Raw genomic sequence first — 18560 nt, forward strand, 5'->3', positions numbered from 1 at the left:
AAACTCCCAAACTGTCTATTTTCTGCAAGCAGAGGAACTGTATAATAAAACTATGGCAATCCTATTCTTGTACATCACAGAACATAAAATCATTATGTTACACACAAGCACAACATAATTTCAACATTTTCCATGAAACATAAAATATAAAACAGCTCTTGGAGGGAGCATGCATCTGAGCTTTAGTTTCCAATGATTTTTATTGTTTTTTCACGAAAGTACAAAATCATCCTGAGAACGTGGGATGAGGAAAACACAATTCCAACAGTATACACATCCAGGCACAGTGCAATGTAATAGACAAAGAAAAACACAGCTATAATATTCCTGAGTATTATGAAAAATCCAATATATTGGACCATACCTTCAATATGCTTGATAAAACAAGTTGAGTATATGAGTAGAAGAAATAAACAAACAAGGTACTTCTCTGCCATGCCTAAGAAAAGGCTTCTTTATCCTAGTTACGCTCTGCATGGTTCTGATGGCTTGAAACAGGTCCTCTTCTTAGACAACCCTACTATATCTCCTGTTGCTCGCCATGGAGCCAAATAATATTAATGTGCCTCATACAGCAGGTAATGTTAAGAGATCATCCCGTAAAAAAAGGGGGGGAAACTAGATTAAACCAAAAAGAAGAACTAGAAAAATAAAAGAGGGGCATCTGAGCTTTACATTTAAACTCATACTGTTTAAGTCTGGAGTTCTCCTTTTAATGTGAGGTTCTATAGCTATACCTCATTCCAAGTAGGTTTTATAGGTGGCAGCAGGGGCATATTTACCACAAGGCAAACAAGGTATTTGCCTAGGGTGGCATTTTTTAGGGGGGCAGCACTGCTGTCCAGAAGTAGAAACATATGCAGCATGTGGACCAGGTGAGATCCGAAAGAGGCTGCAGGATGTTTGATTGTGTATGCAGAGCCCAACTGTCATCTTCACAGCTTTGGACATGAGTGTCTTTCTCTCTATCACCGTGAGAGGGGGTTTTTAGTGGAAAGCTCTCTTGGATGGGCGAGGGGATGGAGCAGGGGTGTTGTTGATCACTGTCGGGTTCTCTCTGTGGGGAAGGGGTTGGTCGGTGTCAGGTTCTCTCTCTGCTGGGGAGGGGCATTGGATTTTTTTGTGTCCTAGGGCAGCACAAAACCTAAATACACCACTGGGTGGCATGTTATCAATATTCATGGTTGTATTTATAAATATTTCAGTATATCCCAAGGAAGAACTCAAATTTTATAATTTCCTTCTCTTGTCCTTTCTAATGCATGATTAAATGCATGGGTGGGGCAAAACACACAGTTGTTCTAAATACTTTTGTTTGTCTCTACACTTATTCCATGCTTGCTGCCCACAGACATGATCTGATTTGAAGATGGGCTTTTGTCTGCAATAGCTCCCAGCAGTGAGAATGGTAACAAACACCTTCCATTCTGAAGTATGTACCTTCATGTGCCCTGCCCTTTATAGTCTATAAAGACTTTATAGAGTCTATATTTGTTGCTTCTCAGATTGAACACTGCATTGATGTACAGTTTTGCATAGACTAGGGAAACTATGCTTTTAATAGGCAAAATAATTGTGTAGGATATAAGAATGTGTAAACCCTGGGTGCCTTAATAATTAGATCACCTATTGCTGCTTCTTTGTTCCTGCAGTCCACTCTTCAGCAACGATGTATCCAAGGTGTGGAACTACACGAACAGTGTGGAGCAGTATACAGCGGCAGGAGGAACAGCAAAGAGTTGTGTGGTGGCACAGGTTGAACAGCTGAGAACCTGGCTACAAAATCACAAGAGCCAGTGATTATAATGGGATAATTGGACCATAGTAGATTTGATGGAAAACATGAAGGTATGTTAGACATATTTTAAGCTGAACTCCAGGAAACACAGATACACAGGTAAAATAAATATAAGGGATTTGTTTTACCTGCCAAAGCATGTATGGATGATCATCCAGTCCTGAGATTTTTACATCTCTGTCACCCAGCACAATATTTTCCTGTTGAGGTTAAGGAACACTTACAAATCTGGTCACCAGCCCCAGCCTGTGACCGGGCAATGAAAGCAGAAGCAGCACACGGATGAGTTCATCTCATTTTCACTTTGTGCCCTCCTCCTATCACCATGTCCCTGGTTAGTAAATCAACACTGCAGCACCTTACTGCCTCTCTCTCATCAATCTGAGCTCTGTTATGCAAAAGGCTGATTCCAAGTCAAATTCAGTTATTTACACTGCTTGTTTTTTAAAATATAAATATAATGAATACAGAGCTGCAATCATTTTTGTCTAATCTGTCTGGAGTTCATCTTAAATAATAATAATTCCAGTGCTTCTTTAGAAAACCATGTAATCGATGAAAGTAATTGGAAGCAGAAACAAATGTCAGAGATGCCAAATAGTATTCAATTATTATAATTTTATATATGCAATGATGGCCTGTTACATTAAAATGAATTCAAATATTATCAAACCCTGTCGTGGTGTGTGTGTGTTGTTTTTTGGGGGTTTTTTTTGCTTTTCAGTCTATTGCTATTTTTATTGACTCCAAAATAATTTGAAGGTGGCCGTACAGTGCTTTAAAATGTATTTTTACCCCTTGAAATCTGCACTCAACCATGACACTGTTCTTCCATTCCTCTGTCCTGCTCCAGTATATCAGAAGGGGAGCACCCTCTAATGTCAGGACATACAGTGTCTTGAAAAAGTATTCATACCCCTTGAAATTTTCCACATTTTGTCATATTACAACCAAAAATGTATATGTATTTAATTGGAGTTTTATGTGATGTACCAACTCAAAATGGCACATAATTGTGAAGTGGAAGGAAAAATGATAAATGGTTTTCAAAATTTTTTTACAAATACATTTCTGAAAAGTGTGGCATGCATTTGTATTCAGCCCCCTTTATGATACCCTTAACTAAAATCTAGTGGAACCAATTGCCTTCAGACGTCACCTAATTAGTAAATAGAGTCCACCTGTGTGTAATTTGATCTCAGTATAAATACAGCTGTTCTCTGAAGCCCTCATAGAGTTGTTAGAGGACATTAGTGAACAAATAGCATCATGAAGGTCAAGGAACACACCAGACAGGTCAGGGATAAAGTGGAGAATTTTAAAGCAGGGTTAGATTATAAAAAAAATATCCCACGCTTTGAACATCTCACAGAGCACTATTCAATCCATCATCCAAAAATGGAAAGAGTATGGCACAACTGCAAACCTACCAAGAAGTGGCCGTCCACCTAAACTGGCAGGCTGGGCAAGGAGAGCAATAATCAGAGAAGCAGCCAAGAGGCCCATGGTAACTCTGGAGGAGCTGCAGAGATCCACAGCTCAGGCGAGAAAATCTGTCCACAGGACAACTATTAGTCGTGCACTCCACAAATCTGGCCTTTATGGAAAAGTGGCAAGAAGAAAGCCATTGTTGAAAGAAAGCCATAAGAAGTCCCATTTGCAGTTTGCAAGAAGCCATGTGGGGAACACCGCAAACGTGGAAGAAGGTGCTCTGATCAGATGAGACCAAAATTGAACTTTTTGGCCTAAAAGCAAAATGCTATTTGTGGCAGAAAACGAACACTGCACATCACCCTGAACACACCATCCCCACCGTGAAATGTGGTGGCAGCATCATGTTGTGGGGATTCTTTATTTCAGCAGGGACAGGGAAGCTGGTCAGAGTTGATGGGAAGATGGATGGAGCCAAATACAGGACAATCTTAAGAGAAAACCTGTTAAGAGTCTAAAAAAATTGAGACTGGGGTGGAGGTTCACCTTCCAGCAAGACAACCAACCTAAACATACAGCCAGAGCTACAATGGAATGGTTTAGATCCAAGCATATTCATGTGTTAGAATGGCCCAATCAAAGTCCAGACCTAAATCCAATTGAGACAATGTGGCAAGACATGAAAATTGCTGTTCACAGATGCTCTCCATTCGCTCTGACAGAGCTTGAGCTATTAAGAAGAATGGGCAAAAATGTCACTCTCCAGATGTGCAAAGATGATGGATACATACCCAAAAAAGACGTGCAGCTGTAATTGCAGCGAAAGGGGGGTTCTACAAAGTATTGACTCAGGGGGCTGAACACAAATGCACACCACACTTTTCAGATATTTTATTTGTAAAAATAATGTTGAAAACCATTTAACATTTTTCTTCCACTTCACAATTATGTGCCACTTTGTGTTGGTCTGTCACATAAAATCCCAATAAAATACATTTACATTTTTGGTTGTAGCATAACAAAATGTGGAACATCTCAAGGGGGATGAATACTTTTTCAAGGCACTGTAGATATAGAAGGACCAATAGGTGTGCACTCCTGATCCTGAGTGCTAGACATAAACATAAACACTTGGTGCAGCCATTACAGCTACAGTGAAGAAAATAAGTATTTGATCCCCTGATGATTTTGAATGTTTGCCCACTCACAAAGAAATGATCAGCCTAAAAATCGAATGATAGGTGTATGTACAAGGGAGGTGAGAGTTGTGAACTTTGGAATCTGAACTGGCATATGATAAACATTCTATACTCTTCACCGAGAGTAAAGAAGGGGGGGATATGATCAACATGTATAAATACATCAGTGGTTCATATAGTGAACTCGGTGTAGAGCTATTCACCCTGAGGTCATCACAGAGGACAAGGAGGCACTCTTTACGTCTGGAGGAAAAGAAATGTAATCTCCAAACACGGAAAGGTTTCTTCACAGTGAGAGCAGTGAAAATGTGGAATAGACTCCCTCAAGAGTTGGCCAGCTCAGTGGATTGCTTCAAAAAAGGCCTGGATTGTTTCTTAGACACACATAATATAACTGGATACTAACATTTATAGGTAAAGTTGATCCAGGGAATATTTGATTGCCTCTTGGGGGATCAGGGAGGAATTTTTTTTCCCCTGCAGGAGCAAATTGGATTGTTCTTTGCTGGGTTTTTTTGCTTTCCTCTGGATCAACTGTGGGTATAGGATTATAATTTTATTTTTTTTTTTCTATGGTTGAACTGGATGGACTTTTGTCTTTTTTCAGTCAGACTAACTATGTAACTATGTAAATGTAGGTTCAGAGGATGTGCCAGCATTATTCTTCCTTACTTAAAGCTGGTAATGCATTGATAGATTTGCAGGCTGAATAAAAGAAAATCTGATAGATTCCTCCATACAGCACCAATGGCCAAAGCTGCAGTTCCAGCTATTGAATTCTGACAGTCTTTTTCAGCATCTGTCAGAATAACCAGACAGTGGCTGCATGTGATTGGATGCAGGTGCTGTTCTGTTTACGTTTTCTCCTCATTGGCTGACTGGCTCCCGACTGCTGTCTCAGAAAATGAGGAGGCAGAGACCCGAGACAGCCGAGGCTGTCGTTCACATCGCTGGATCTCAATGGGGCTGAAGTAAGTATTGAGGGGGCTGAGGGCACTGCTGCACTCAGGTTTTTCCAGATCACTGGATCAAGGAGCAATTGACTAAAGGACAATTGTATTAAAGGTGCTGTTGTCCTTTGGCTTTTACTTGGTATACTGTAAAAGGAAACAACTTTTGTGCTAACTTATACTTTACTTGGGAAATTAAATATGATGATTTGGCACCCTTAGCTTAAAGCGATTCTAAAGGTTAATTTTTTATTTTTTTTTAAATAACAAATATGTCTATACTTGCCTACTATGTGTAGTGGTTTTGCATAGAGTAGCCTGGATCCTCTTCTCGGGTCCCCCGCAGGCTCTCCTGGCTCCTCCTGTCTGTCGGGTGCCCCCACAGCAAGCAGCTTGCCATGGGGGTACCCGCTGCACTGTGTGTCCATTCACACACAGAGCTGCGTCTTGGTCCTGCCCTCTCTCTCTCCTCATTGGTTGACTGGCTGTGATTGACAGCAGAGGAAGCCAATGGTTCCTGTTTGCTGTTTTGGCCAATGAGGAAGCAGAGACCTGGGACAGCCGAGGCTGTCATTCACATCGCTGGATCACGATGAGGCTCAGGTAGGTATTGAGGGGGCTGGGGGAGCTGCTGCATGAGAAGGTTTTTTTAACCTTCAGCCTTTGCAACCATTTTAACTTTGAAACAAAATTTATCCTGCACTTGCCCTTTTGGGCACCTAAAGAATTGGCTCCAAAAGCTCTCTATTGCACCAAATCATTGCTTCTTGGAAAAGAAGAGTGTCTCTTACAACTGACAATCTCTTTACAAATCTCTGAAATACTTCAACTTGGTATTCCTGAACAGGTGTGTTCTTTGTTGTGCATACTTTTAAGTGCTGAGTTAGGCAAAAAAAGATAAAAGAAACCACATTTTCTTGTTTGACAACAGATGCCCTTCAGACAAGCACATGGAGTCTCTGGTAAAGTGGTTCAGCTAGCAGAAACTTAAGGCATTGCTCTTAATAAACTCTCCTTGGAGGACTTGAAGAGCATCAGGTGTGTTATATGGTTTGGAATGAACATATCATTTTAACAGAATAGTTATTACTGAGGGAGGTCTTTTCCAGCATCTGTCAGAATAACCAGACAGTGGCTGCATGTGATTGGATGCATGTGCTGTTCAGTTGACATTTTCTCTCCTTGGTCCTTCGATTGTTTTAGTTGAAGGATGTCAGGTTGAAAGGTGTCGACATGGCCACCCACATAGTAAATGTGCAGTTCATTAGGAATCTTGTGAAATTCACTGTTGTTTTAACTGAGCAGATGGAATAAAATGTTATAAAGTTTCTCTAGCAAGAACAATAAATTAAGGTTGTCAAACATGTCTAGTCCTTATTTCCTCCAATATAAGTTTGCTGGGGCTACACACATGAGATTTTCACCTAATTCAGGTGTCAGTATGGTGAATGGTTTTCTTTTTAGTCTCCTTGCAGCAGATCTTTTCCACATTACTAACTTATCAAGCCTTGTCATTGAACACTGTGGAGGAAGCCTTTTGGTGGAGGCATAGCTTTGTTTCCTGTAGACCGATACTGCCCAATACCCCCTTTATATTGCTGAATGATCAAAGAATAATAAAGCAGCAGCAGCATAAGAGGTTTAAAAAGCACAGATCCACAGAATAAATTAATCAAAAGTAGGTAGATGCATGTCTTCACGTCCTCAGGTACAGCTTTCCTGCAAGCTTTCATGAGAACAGCAATGATAGCACTAAATCTCATTCTCGTGAGACTACACCGTGTTCCAAATTATTATGCAAATTCTATTTAAGTGTCACAAAGATGAAATATTTTGTTTTTCAGTTTAACTCATGGATGGCATTGTGTGTCAGGGCTCTTTTGATCACGCTAAACAATCTCGGACACCTGTGATAATTAGATTGGCCGGTGAGCCCAATTAAAGGACGGTGTTCCACATTATTAAGCAGAGCACCATTTTCAAGCAATATGGGGAAGAAAAAGGATCTCTCTGCTGCCCAAAAGAGTGAAATAGTTCAATGCCTTGGACGAGGTATGAAAACATTAGATATTTCACGAAAACTTAAGCGTGATCATCGAACTATTAAGAGATTTGTGGCTGATTCAGAGCACAGACGGGTTCGTGCAGATAAAGGCACATTGAGGAAGATTTCTGCCAGATCCATGCATCGGATCAAGAGAGCAGATGCTAAAATACCATTACATAGCAGCAAACAGATATTAGAAGCTGCTGGTGCCTCTGGAGTCCCACGGACATCAAGGTGTAGAATCCTCCAGAGTCTTGCAACTGTGCATAAACCTTCTAGTCGGCCACCAATAACCAATGCTCACAAGCAGAAACGGCTGCATTGGGCAGAAAAATACATGAAGACAAATTTTCAAACAGTCCTGTTCACTGATGAGTGCCGTGCAACCCTGGATGGTCCATATGGATAGAGTAGTGGATGGTTGGTGGACGGCCACCCTTTTCCAACAAGGCTGCGACGTCAGCAAGGCGGTGGTGGAAGCATGTTTTGGGCCGGAATCATGGGAACAGAGCTGGTCAGCCCCTTTAGGGGCCCCAAAGGTGTAAAGATGACCTCTGCAAAGTATGTGGAGTTTATGACTGACCACTTTCTTCCCTGATACAGAAGGAAGAACTATGCTTTCCGTAATAAAATCATCTTCATGCATGACAATGCACCATCTCATGCTGCAAAGAATACCTCTGCATCAATGGCTGTTATGGGGATGAAAGGAGAGAAAGTCATAGTGTGGCCTCCATCCTCCCCTGACCTCAATCCTATTGAGAACCTTTGGAGCATCCTCAAGCAAAAGATCTATGAGGGTGGGAGGCAGTTTACATCCAAACAGCAGCTCTGGGAGGCTATTCCGACATCTTGCAAACAAATTCAAGCAGAAACTGTCCAAAAACTCACAAGTTCAATGGATGCAAGACTTGTGAAGCTGCTATCAAATAAGGGGTCCTATGTTAAAATGTAACGTGACCTGTTACAATGTTGTTAAAAGTTTGATTGAAATAGCTTTTGATTTCAGTAAATATGCTGCAAACACAACAAATGACAATTTCAGTTCTTTACAATTTATAAAGTGTTTTGAAACTTACTGTGCATAATAATTTGGAACAGTGCATTGTAAGTTTTTTATGTTTAACAAAAATACTGTTTATTAGGAGATTTGTTCAATAAAATTTGAATTGTACTCTTAATAGTTGATAACATGATAATTATGCTGACTGTTATTTACATCAATTATTCAGGTAAATGAGAAAAATATCATTTGCATAATAATTTGGAACACGGTGTAGTGCCCATAGGCACAGTGCCTCTAGAATTACAGATTACAGAAAATTGTTATCAGATATTTACCGTAATTTTCCTTTCCTGGAGTCTCCTTATGACAGCATACTACAGGTCAGCTTTGCCCTCTTGACCCCAGAAGGACCACTTCATTAGCACATAAAAGAGCAACAATTCCTTACCCAGCATTCTATCTTCTAGCCTCAAGGCAGGACACTGGGTGGGAAACATGCTGTCAGGAGGAGACTCCAGGAAAGGAAACTTATGGTAAGTATCTGATAACAATTTTCCATATTCATGGTGACGCAAACGTGCGCAACACACAGTGAAGTACGCAGACTCCATTTTGTTAAGAGTATCCATTTTCTCCCCTCACTCCCTCCCCCTCCCTCTCTGAGAGGAGACATTTGGCCAGCGTGTGTGTGTTTGCTGGTTGTGGGTCACTGGCAGGCCAAAGCATCTCTGAGCTAGGTGCCTGGCTGTCTGGGCGAGCTGTACCATTTCACACCTCAGAAGAGATAAGACAAGCTTTCTCAGGAGTTGAAAGAGATTCTGACCTAATGAACCTACTCAGCATAGGTGACAGAATCAGTTAACCTCTGTTAAATCTATTTTTTATGAGAGACTTCCGTAAAAACCGAGCATATCGCCTTGTCTCGGACACAAAGGAAAGCAGAAAAATGGATCTCGCGAACCGTTCAGTACACAGTTTCATAACTCATATCTAATCAATCCTCAGACTTGTCTGCATAATAATCTACCCGCGGGTGGGATGTCACTTGTGCATAGGAAAAGGTATGAGCCCAAATATGAACTACACAAGATTTTGGCTCTAGTTTAGGTCGACACCCAGACCTCCACGCCTACAGGAGGTATTGGTCCGTGGCGTCAGAAACACCCCCTGCTGGGGACTACAAAACCGGTTGTCAGGCCAAAGATTAGTTAAGTTGAAGACGTCTCCCATTTTTAACATCAATACCACCTGGGGAGACACGTGCCCTCTTGCTCTGAAACTTGGATCTGCTAACCCAGGACTTTGGCAAGTACCTTTAACCCTTTCACCTCTCTCTGATATCTCTTTGCTGTGCTATGGTTCTTTGTATATTTATTTATATATATATATATATATATATATATATTAGTTACATCTTTTTTCTGTAAATATTTTTATTGCACCTGTTTGACCTTTTAGTAAAATATCTTTTTGAAAGTGTTGAACTGTTTCTATAGCTCTGTATTGCAATTTACGAATCCCTGCCTCTAAAGAGAACGCTACTGTTTGTTTAATCCTCTGTATAACAGGCCTGTGTTATGACCGTTTTATACAGACGATTGTCTCAATCATTATAGTGTTATAGCTGATAACGCCGAGTTTCCTCTTTCTCTGTACAAAAAGGAGGTGGTGGCAGTGTGAAGGGTTAATTGCGTAATTAACCTGACCCAGTAACAATCGCCCAGGCTGCCGGTACATCGATTGTGGTCCGTTAGCTGGAAAATCGTGCAGGGTGCAGCTGGGTGTGGCATTGTTACACACGTCACATCGCGGTTTTAGATTGGCTAGTCCTTCGGTCATGAGTTTGGTGAGAAGGTCTGGGGTCTGACGCCGCAATCGTGACATATTAGTGGTCGCGATCGTGGGATTGTCGCATGTTGGTGGTGGCGATCTTGCGATCGGAACATATTTGACACATGGGTCTCCTCATGAAGGCATACTATAGGACGTAATTAACAATACATACAAGAAAAATAGGAAGAAATAAGACAAACCAAGAAAAACAAAATTGCTGCAAAACAATTGTTTACATTTGGGAACAAGCAGAAGAAAGAACCATCTTGCCAAAATGACAGTGAGCGGCTGACCGTACATCAAGTTTATAATGCTTAATAAATGTATTTGGTAAGCTCCAGCTGGCTGCCTTGCATTTAATTTTCTTTGAGACCTTAGTGCGCAATGCCCTAGATGCCGATACTCCCCACGTTGAATGAGCTCTCACCTCTTGTGGTGGCAGCAGGGCTATAGCAGAGTATGAGAATTGTATTGTATTTTGTATGCAAGTAGCGCTGACTCTCTGAGAAACTGTTTTCCCCTTCTTTGGTGCTTTCAGATAGGCAAATTTTTATCTATGCGGAATTCCTTGGTATTTAGGAGGTAGGCCTTGATTAAGATAACCATGTCCAAGCTAGAGAAATCTCCTGACACCTGAGGCTCGGCTGTTAGAGGGGGTAGAACTGCTTCCCAATTGTAATAGAAGGAGAAGGAGACTTTGGGACTGAATTCTGGAGAAGGCCGAAGGAGGACTTTGTCAGATTGGACAATACAGAATGGCTCATCCAAGGAGAGTGCTCTAAGTTCAAATGCTCTACAGGCTGAAGTTCTAGCAGTCAGGAATACTACTTTCCAACAGAGCTGTTCAATAGTGCATGATTCTGTAGGGTGGAACAGAGGACTTACAACACCGTCATTAAATCCCACGAGGGAAAGAGTATTTTTAACAGAGATTTTAACTTTATGGCCGCTCATAGAAATTGCTGCACCAAAGCTTCCTCAACCCACTTTTTCCCAGTCAGGGCTGATTAGGCTGAGATTTGTACTTTTAAGCTATTGTAGCCAAGACCCAGGTCTAGAAATGTCAGCAAGAAACCTAAAATATCTGAAGTTTTGGAGGCCAGAGGATCGAATCCTTCTAACTTAGCTAGGAAAGGGAATTTCCTCCATATCCAATGATAAGTGACATTCATGGAAGACTTTCTTGCCTGAAGCATAGTTTGCACGACAGAAAGAGGAAGGCCCTCCACTAACAATCTTTCCCTCTCAATAAGAACATGGTCAGGCACAACCTCTGTGGATTGGAATGTTGCCAATGCTTCTGGAGCAACTGGTCTCTTCTGCAAGGCAGATGATAGGTGGGAGTTATCATCATTTGGGATAGGAGTGGAAATCATGGTCTCCTTGGCCAGAAGGGTGCCACCATGATCGCTTTCCCTGATGATTTTCAGAAGGATCCTCAGAATTAGGCTATTGGTGGAAATGCATACAACAGCAGATTGAAAACACATCTTGAACCATTGCTTGGTGACTGGAAAATTTGGAGCAGAAGAGAGGAAGATGGGCATTCTTGGAAGTCACCATCGGGTCTACTCCCCCAGTTACTGTAGATTGGTCTGAGATATCTGGAGTTCCAGGACCATTTGTTCTTTCCCCAGTTCCCAGCTTACCCTATCCACTAGGGTATTTTCCTTGCACGGAAGGTAGGATGCACTTAAAGCCTGAATGTGCTCCTCTGCCCAAGGAAACATTTTGTCCACTATCTCCAAGAGTGGAAGGTTCTTTGTGCCACATTGATTTGCTATATAAGCTACAGCTGTCCTGTTGCCCATCAGGAATTTGATACAGGCCCCATTCAGAAGTCTGGAAAACACCTTCAGTGAATGTTGGATAGAGGAAGAGTTGTCTGCTATCGACCTTGGACTTGGTGACCTAGGAAATGCACCCCCTAGCCCTGGAGACTGGCATCTGAAGTAATAATGATCCAATCTTAAGGGTTGAGGGGTGCCCCCCGCACCCCCCCCCCCCCCCGAGCTAGGTTGTGTCATGTTGGCCACCAGATCAGATCTTGGTGAAGAGATTGGAAAATGAGGATTCTTTTATTTAGAAATTATCAATCCCATTGCCAAAGGAAAGAATTCTGAATACTCCTCATATGCCATAAGGCCCATGGGACCTCTGGGATCTCCGCTGTCATCATACCCAGCAGTACCATGCAGTCCTCTGCACTCAGTGACGAGGATTCCATGACCATTTGGGCACAGGTCATTAACTGTGCATTCTTCCATTGGAGCAGTGATAGCCCCTCTTTCACCATCTTCAAAATGTAGCTCAAATATTCCATTGATTGTCGAGGAAACAGCTGGCTTTTCTGGTAATTGATCAGCCAGCCAAATCTGGCCAGGGTCTGTAGTACCAACATTTTGTGCCTCCTCAGGGTCTGTGGAGAGCTCGCTAGGATGAGGACATCGTCCAGATAATATGCCTGTATACTGCACAGACACAGAATGGCTATCTCAGACACAATAATCTTTGAAAGGGGGCATTGGACAAGCCAAACAGGAGACAGGTAAATTGGTAGTCTAATGGCAATTAGAAATCATAGAAACTTCTGATAACTGCCTGCTATAGGAAGATGGAGATAAGCGTTGGAAAAATCTATTGAGATCATCCAGTCCTTTTTCTCTACTATAGACATTATCGTCTTCAAAGATTTCATGCAAAAATGACTGACTGATAAATCTGTTGAGATCTTTCAAATTGAGGATAAGTCTGTAACCTCCTGAGGCTTTCTTCACCAGAAAAATTATTGAACAGAAACCAGAGGCTTCTTTGCCAGAAGGAACCAGAACAATGGATTTTTCTTCCAATAATTCTTTTACATAAGATTCCAGGACCTTCTTCTTTTCTGGGTGCTTGGGCACCAACATTTCTATGGTATGATCTTGGTGTGGGGGAGAGGAAAACTCAATGCTGTAGCCTCTTCTTATAGCCAAAACCACCCAAGCGTCCGAAACTTCTTTCCTCCAAATGTCCAGAAACTGAGACAGCCTGGCAACAACCGAGGGTGCTTGGGTGGTTGTCCCTTTAGAAAGCTTTCTCCGTGGGCTTGGCCGCTTGCTCTGCCTCAGACTTGACATTGTGTAAGAAAGAAGACTGCGTTCCTCTCCACTGGGAATGAGAGAAGTTGCGTCCTCTAAAGGCTGAGGATTCATGAAACCCCTCTCTAAAAATTCTGCAAGGATGAAAGGGCTGCTGTTGTTGTCTTTGTTTATCTTGAGGAATAAGCCCCGACTTTCCTCCAGTGACTCTAATGGCTTCCTCAAGAAGCTTCCCGGACAGACTTTTGCCATTAAATGGCTCTGAACAAAGGGCTTGCTTAGAGGAAGAGTCGCTGTAATACAATGGCCCATCATTCTGGTCGGGAGGCAGACCATATCTATGGAGGACTCGGCTAAACAATCGGAAGTCAGTTTGATCTCGTCCAATGCTGTGGTGACTCTTTTAGCATCTATGCCCGATTTAACAGTTTGCTCCATGTTTTCCCTCCAAGATTTCAAGGCTCTAGAAATGGAAGCCAGAGCTATCACAGGGCAACAGAGAACACCTGCTGTGACATATGGTTTCTTGAGGTTTCCGTCTTTACAACAATCAATAAGGTCATTAAAAGCTACAGAATTCTCCATGGACAGAGTCAACGTCTTGCTAGCCTCTGAAGAGCGAGGTCCACCCCAGGCAGAGTTTCCCATAGCTGTGCATCCGAAGGCCAAAAAGGATAGATCTTCGAAAAACTATTCTGAACCGAGGACCTCTACTCAGGCCTTTCAAATTTTTCTTTAATCAGATCTTAAATTTCCCCAAAGAAAAGGATGAAATTATTGAAATTTTTTTTTTATTTTTTTGGGAGGAAGCAGATCTTCTTCCCACTGTATTACCTCTTGTACAGCTTCTACAAATGGAGAGACTAACGTAAAATCAAAAGAGTAAAGGGTAGTTTTTTCCCACTCTTTCTGTGAAGATTCCTCCTTAACATCCGCTTGGCTTGAAATGCCAGGATTTTCATCCGAGATTTCTCTGGCTCTAACTATTTTCTCTGCCAATGAGGTTTGCAGAATTTTCTTCATGCCACCCGCAATGGCTTGGTCGATGTAGGCTATGACTTCCCTAGACTCTGCCTCCTTCTCTCTTGCCATCTCCTTTTGGAAGGCTGCACATAGCGGTTTTCACATAAGCTCCACGGCTCCACAAACCCAGAAAGTGAAATCAGAAGGGCAAGCCGTAACAGGATCATCTCAAGCGGAGGCAGAGAAAGTGGCATGATAGCGATGAAAACCTGGCGAGCCGGAATGACTATAGGCATGGGATCGAGAGCTATGGTGCTAACTTCCTCTTCTCCCAGAAAAGGAATCATGGGAATTCTTTTTATGCTTCCTATCACTTTTTTTTTTTTTTTTAAATAAAAAAAATAGGCATAAGAGGAAGCTGAGAGGCATGCACACGCCCTAAGAATTCTAGCCAAAGCAGGCTGAAAGGAGCCATAACAAAAAACAAAAAAGTAAGGCATACTTTACTGTGAGCACTCCCGCCCTGGGGCAATTTATACCTCTCTTATCTGCAGGAAATCCAGCACCCTCAGGTACATCCAATATGCCAGGTTTACCAGGACACATGGATATCTGCAACCCGGGAGAGGCTGAACCAGAGTGGGAACAAAACAGCAGGACAGAGAAAACAACATGAAGTGGATCTGGAGCAAGGACAAAAAAAAGAACGCTGGGTAAGGGATGATTGCTCTATTTATGTGCTAATGAAGTGATCATTCTGAGATCAAGTTTGCAGACCGGACCCGTAATAGGCTGTCATGAGGAGACTCAGAAAATACAGCAATGAGGCTATAGCTAAAGGAATATCTAGTCACAGGATATGGCTTGCAATATTTCAGAGGGAATTCATAGGCATAGGTTTAGGTTCACTTTTATGGGGAGGTGAATTAGGGTCTTCTTACTGAGCTATCAAAAAGTTTTTTGTCTGCACAATAACCTCACCTCTGATTACTATATCCCTTGTGAGTGTCTCAAGTCTTTAAGAGGAAGATTGTCTGGAATTACTGAGACTACAATAGAGGAGAAAATGTAGAATTTATCCAACTGTATTTGAGAACAAACTTGTGCTTTTGGCTTCCAAATCATGAAACTGTGTAAAGTAATCAATTCTGCTATAGAGGGAATGGACTGAAAGAGATTAAGTGAAATGTTTTCTACTAAAATATACCCATAAATCAATAAATTGAAGTGCTAAACATTCGGGTTGATTTACTAAAGGCAAATAGACTGTTCACTTCACAAGTAAAGTTGCACTAATTTTCCTTGGTAAATATAGTGTGGTAAAGGTTCACTTTGTAAAGAATACCCAATTGGGTGCAAGGTAAATGTGAAAAAACAGCATTTTTGCTTGCATATGATTGGATGATGGAAATAAGCAGAGCTTTCCTACATATACTAAGCTCTGGGGAAAATGAGTGCAACTGCAGTTGCAAAGTGTGCAGATTAGTATTTGCCTCTAGTAAATCAACTCTACAGTTTTATCCTATTAGGAGTAGGAAAATAAGCATGTAACATTACAAATTAGATATTCACAGAGAGATCCAAGACAAAATTCCTATCCTCCAACCACAATCCAACATGCCCCCCCCCCAAGTTTGCATGCACTTTTAATAAAATGTAAAAGCCATAAAAGCTTCAAAGCCCGATTTTTATTTAATACGTAAAGGTTAACTAAGGTGCAGGAAGTGGCTCACAGGGGAGGCTGTTTTGAAACAGCGTCCCACCCTCAAGAGACAGCTGTCCATTCAGCTTCTCCTTTGTACCACTTCTGCACGCCCTCTAGCATATGCAGTGGCACACTCTGTGATCTGCTGTGTCCACAGTGCAGTGTCACCAGAGCAGGCAGCCAGTGTTTCTGATTACTAGCCACCCCAGTACAGTGTCACTATTCTGAGCCAGCCAGCAACAATGTTCCTGATCACCGCCACACCAGTGCCAATGTCACTAGACCATTGTAAGCTGACAACAGTGTTCCTGATCGCAGCCACACAAGTCCCATTGTCGCCAGACAAGTGTAAGCCAGAAGCAGTGTTGATAATCACCACTACACTAGTCTCAATGTCACCAGATCAGTTTAAGCCAGTAAGAATGTACTTGATTGCTGCCACATGGGTTCCAGTGTAACTAGATCAGTGTAAACCAGCAACAGTGTTCCTCATTGCCACCACACCATGTGTCACCAGACCAGTGCAGTAATCAACAAAGTTCCAGATCACTAGTCACGCCAGTAGCAGTGTCTTCAGTGCAGTCATCAACAGTGTCCCTGACCTCCACATCTGGGCAGCAACAGCGTTCCTGACCACTGCCACATCAGTGCAGTGCTCCCTCTGCCTGCTGCCTGTACTGACCCTGTTCTATTCACTCACCACATTTCTGGCTACTGCTGGACCGATCACTTGCCTGTTTTATTGACATCACTGCCTGCTGCCTAAACTGACCCATCTACATCCACTGACTGCGAGACATCAGTCCTAGCCAATTCCTGTGGACAATTGCACTCCTGCAACCACAGGAACTATGTTCACCCTTTGTTCAGCCTCCTGTATTTCCTGGTCAGTGAACATAGCATTTCTGGAGTCAGCCACGTACCAATAGGATAGGCTTGCTTGGTTTATAGGAATGGGTACTACACTCAATTAAGCTTCCTGACCACTCACAGAGAGGCAAGCATTACAATACACTGTTTTCTGATACAATGTTGGTTGATTTTTGTAATACACAAGATACAAAGTCCAGTACATAATCAGTCCAAACAATAGAAATGTCTCACATGTCAGAATATGTTTTGGAGTGTAATTCTAAATATGTCCCTGGGGTATCTAATTTCCAAATGTCATTTTGTGGGTGTTTCTACTGTCCTGACACTCCAGGGCTTCCAAACATGTGGTAGGTAATCAAAAAAGATTATGCCCCAGGAAAATGAAGGTGTTCCTTGGGTTTTGTGCCTCTATATGGGGCAAAAAAAATGTATCTTCAAAAGACACTCGGGAGGAGTAGAAGAATGTGTCTGGGGTGTGGCTGTAAGTATGCTTATGCTGTGTGTGAGAAATAACTTGCTAAAATTAGAACTTTTTTAAATAAAATCTAATTAACCCCTTGGCGCGGGCGTTTCCTGGCCCTTTAAGGGGTTTGTGACACCGGGGGTGGGGTTTAGGGTCATGTGACTGCCATGATTGGCTGTCACAGCGGTCATATGATCGGAAAGATCCCAATCACAAGTAGTGATTGGAACCTTTCCGTGAAGCACAATTAAATTTGCCCAGAGGGCACAGGGTGTGCACTCTCTGCAGGTGTTTGTTTACTTTTGGTACACAATTATGTGGCCGCTCGGTGTCAAGGCCCAGCTACTGAGAGGCCGCATATTTGCATACTGTCGGCACCAACAGGTAAACTATTATCAACCCTAACCAGGGGCAGACAGACCATTTGAGCACTCGGGCACTGCCCGAGGGCCCGGGGTCAGTAGGGGGCCCCATAAAATGCCCCTGGTAAATTTTATAAGTTTTTTTGGGTGTGTTTTGAGTGTGGGCAAGGACACAGGGGCCCCATGATCCCCAATTGCCTGGGGGCCCCATGAGTTGTCAGTCTGCCCCTGACCGTAACACTAAAATGTAGTATATTGCACCTTACCAATCGTTAGATATGGTGGCTATATCAGTTTTCTTCTTTTTTTTGGTCTTTTTTACCCTCTCCCTTTCATCTTGTGATCTGGCCATTAATACACCTCCTATATTAGAATGCCCCCACTCTGGGTGAAAGAGCACAGGGGGCACCTTTGGAGAGCAGCATGGTCAGTCTGGGCTAAGGGGAGTGTTAAAGGATAAGTTCACCTTTGAAAACATGTTACGTTTCACCCGTTTTTTTGGATAGAACATGTAACATGTTCCCACTGCTGTAGCCACTGTCCACTTTGCTGCATAGAGTGACAGACAGCAGGGAATCTTCTCCTCCAACTAGCTGTCACTATTTTTAAATAAGTGTGGCCATGTGGGGCTCCACCTGTCTGGCTGTGACATTCATTCATTCAATGAATGACTACAAGTCCCGACAGCTTTTGCGGTTGTTGGCTTGCAGCTCTCAATGAACTACCACAGCGCTGTTGAGCCTTCCTGTCACAGTGTATGATCTGCCTGCCCATACTAGGTACACGCACACAGATACACTGACAGGTCTGCAGGGGTCCTGCATGTCACCTGCAATCTGCTGATCATTGG

The 18560-nt window shown here is 42.4% G+C and overlaps 1 protein-coding gene across 2 annotated transcripts in view; it reads left to right on the forward strand.

Annotated features, from left to right (window-relative positions):
* Positions 1–2470, forward strand: part of ASL (argininosuccinate lyase) — a 60477-nt gene extending 58007 nt beyond the window's left edge. For both annotated transcript variants that reach the window (XM_089668459.1, XM_089668460.1), the window contains one exon: positions 1653–2470. In XM_089668459.1, the coding sequence (XP_089524585.1) occupies positions 1653–1800 (148 nt within the window). In that variant the 3' untranslated portion in view covers positions 1801–2470. The remainder of the gene's footprint in view (positions 1–1652) is intronic.
* The last annotated feature ends 16090 nt before the right edge of the window (positions 2471–18560 follow it).

The sequence above is a fragment of the Staurois parvus genome, unplaced genomic scaffold (assembly GCF_062004578.1).
Source record: "Staurois parvus isolate SC_StPar_1 unplaced genomic scaffold, SC_StPar_1.0 ptg000058l, whole genome shotgun sequence".
In the NCBI taxonomy this organism is placed as follows: domain Eukaryota; kingdom Metazoa; phylum Chordata; class Amphibia; order Anura; family Ranidae; genus Staurois; species Staurois parvus.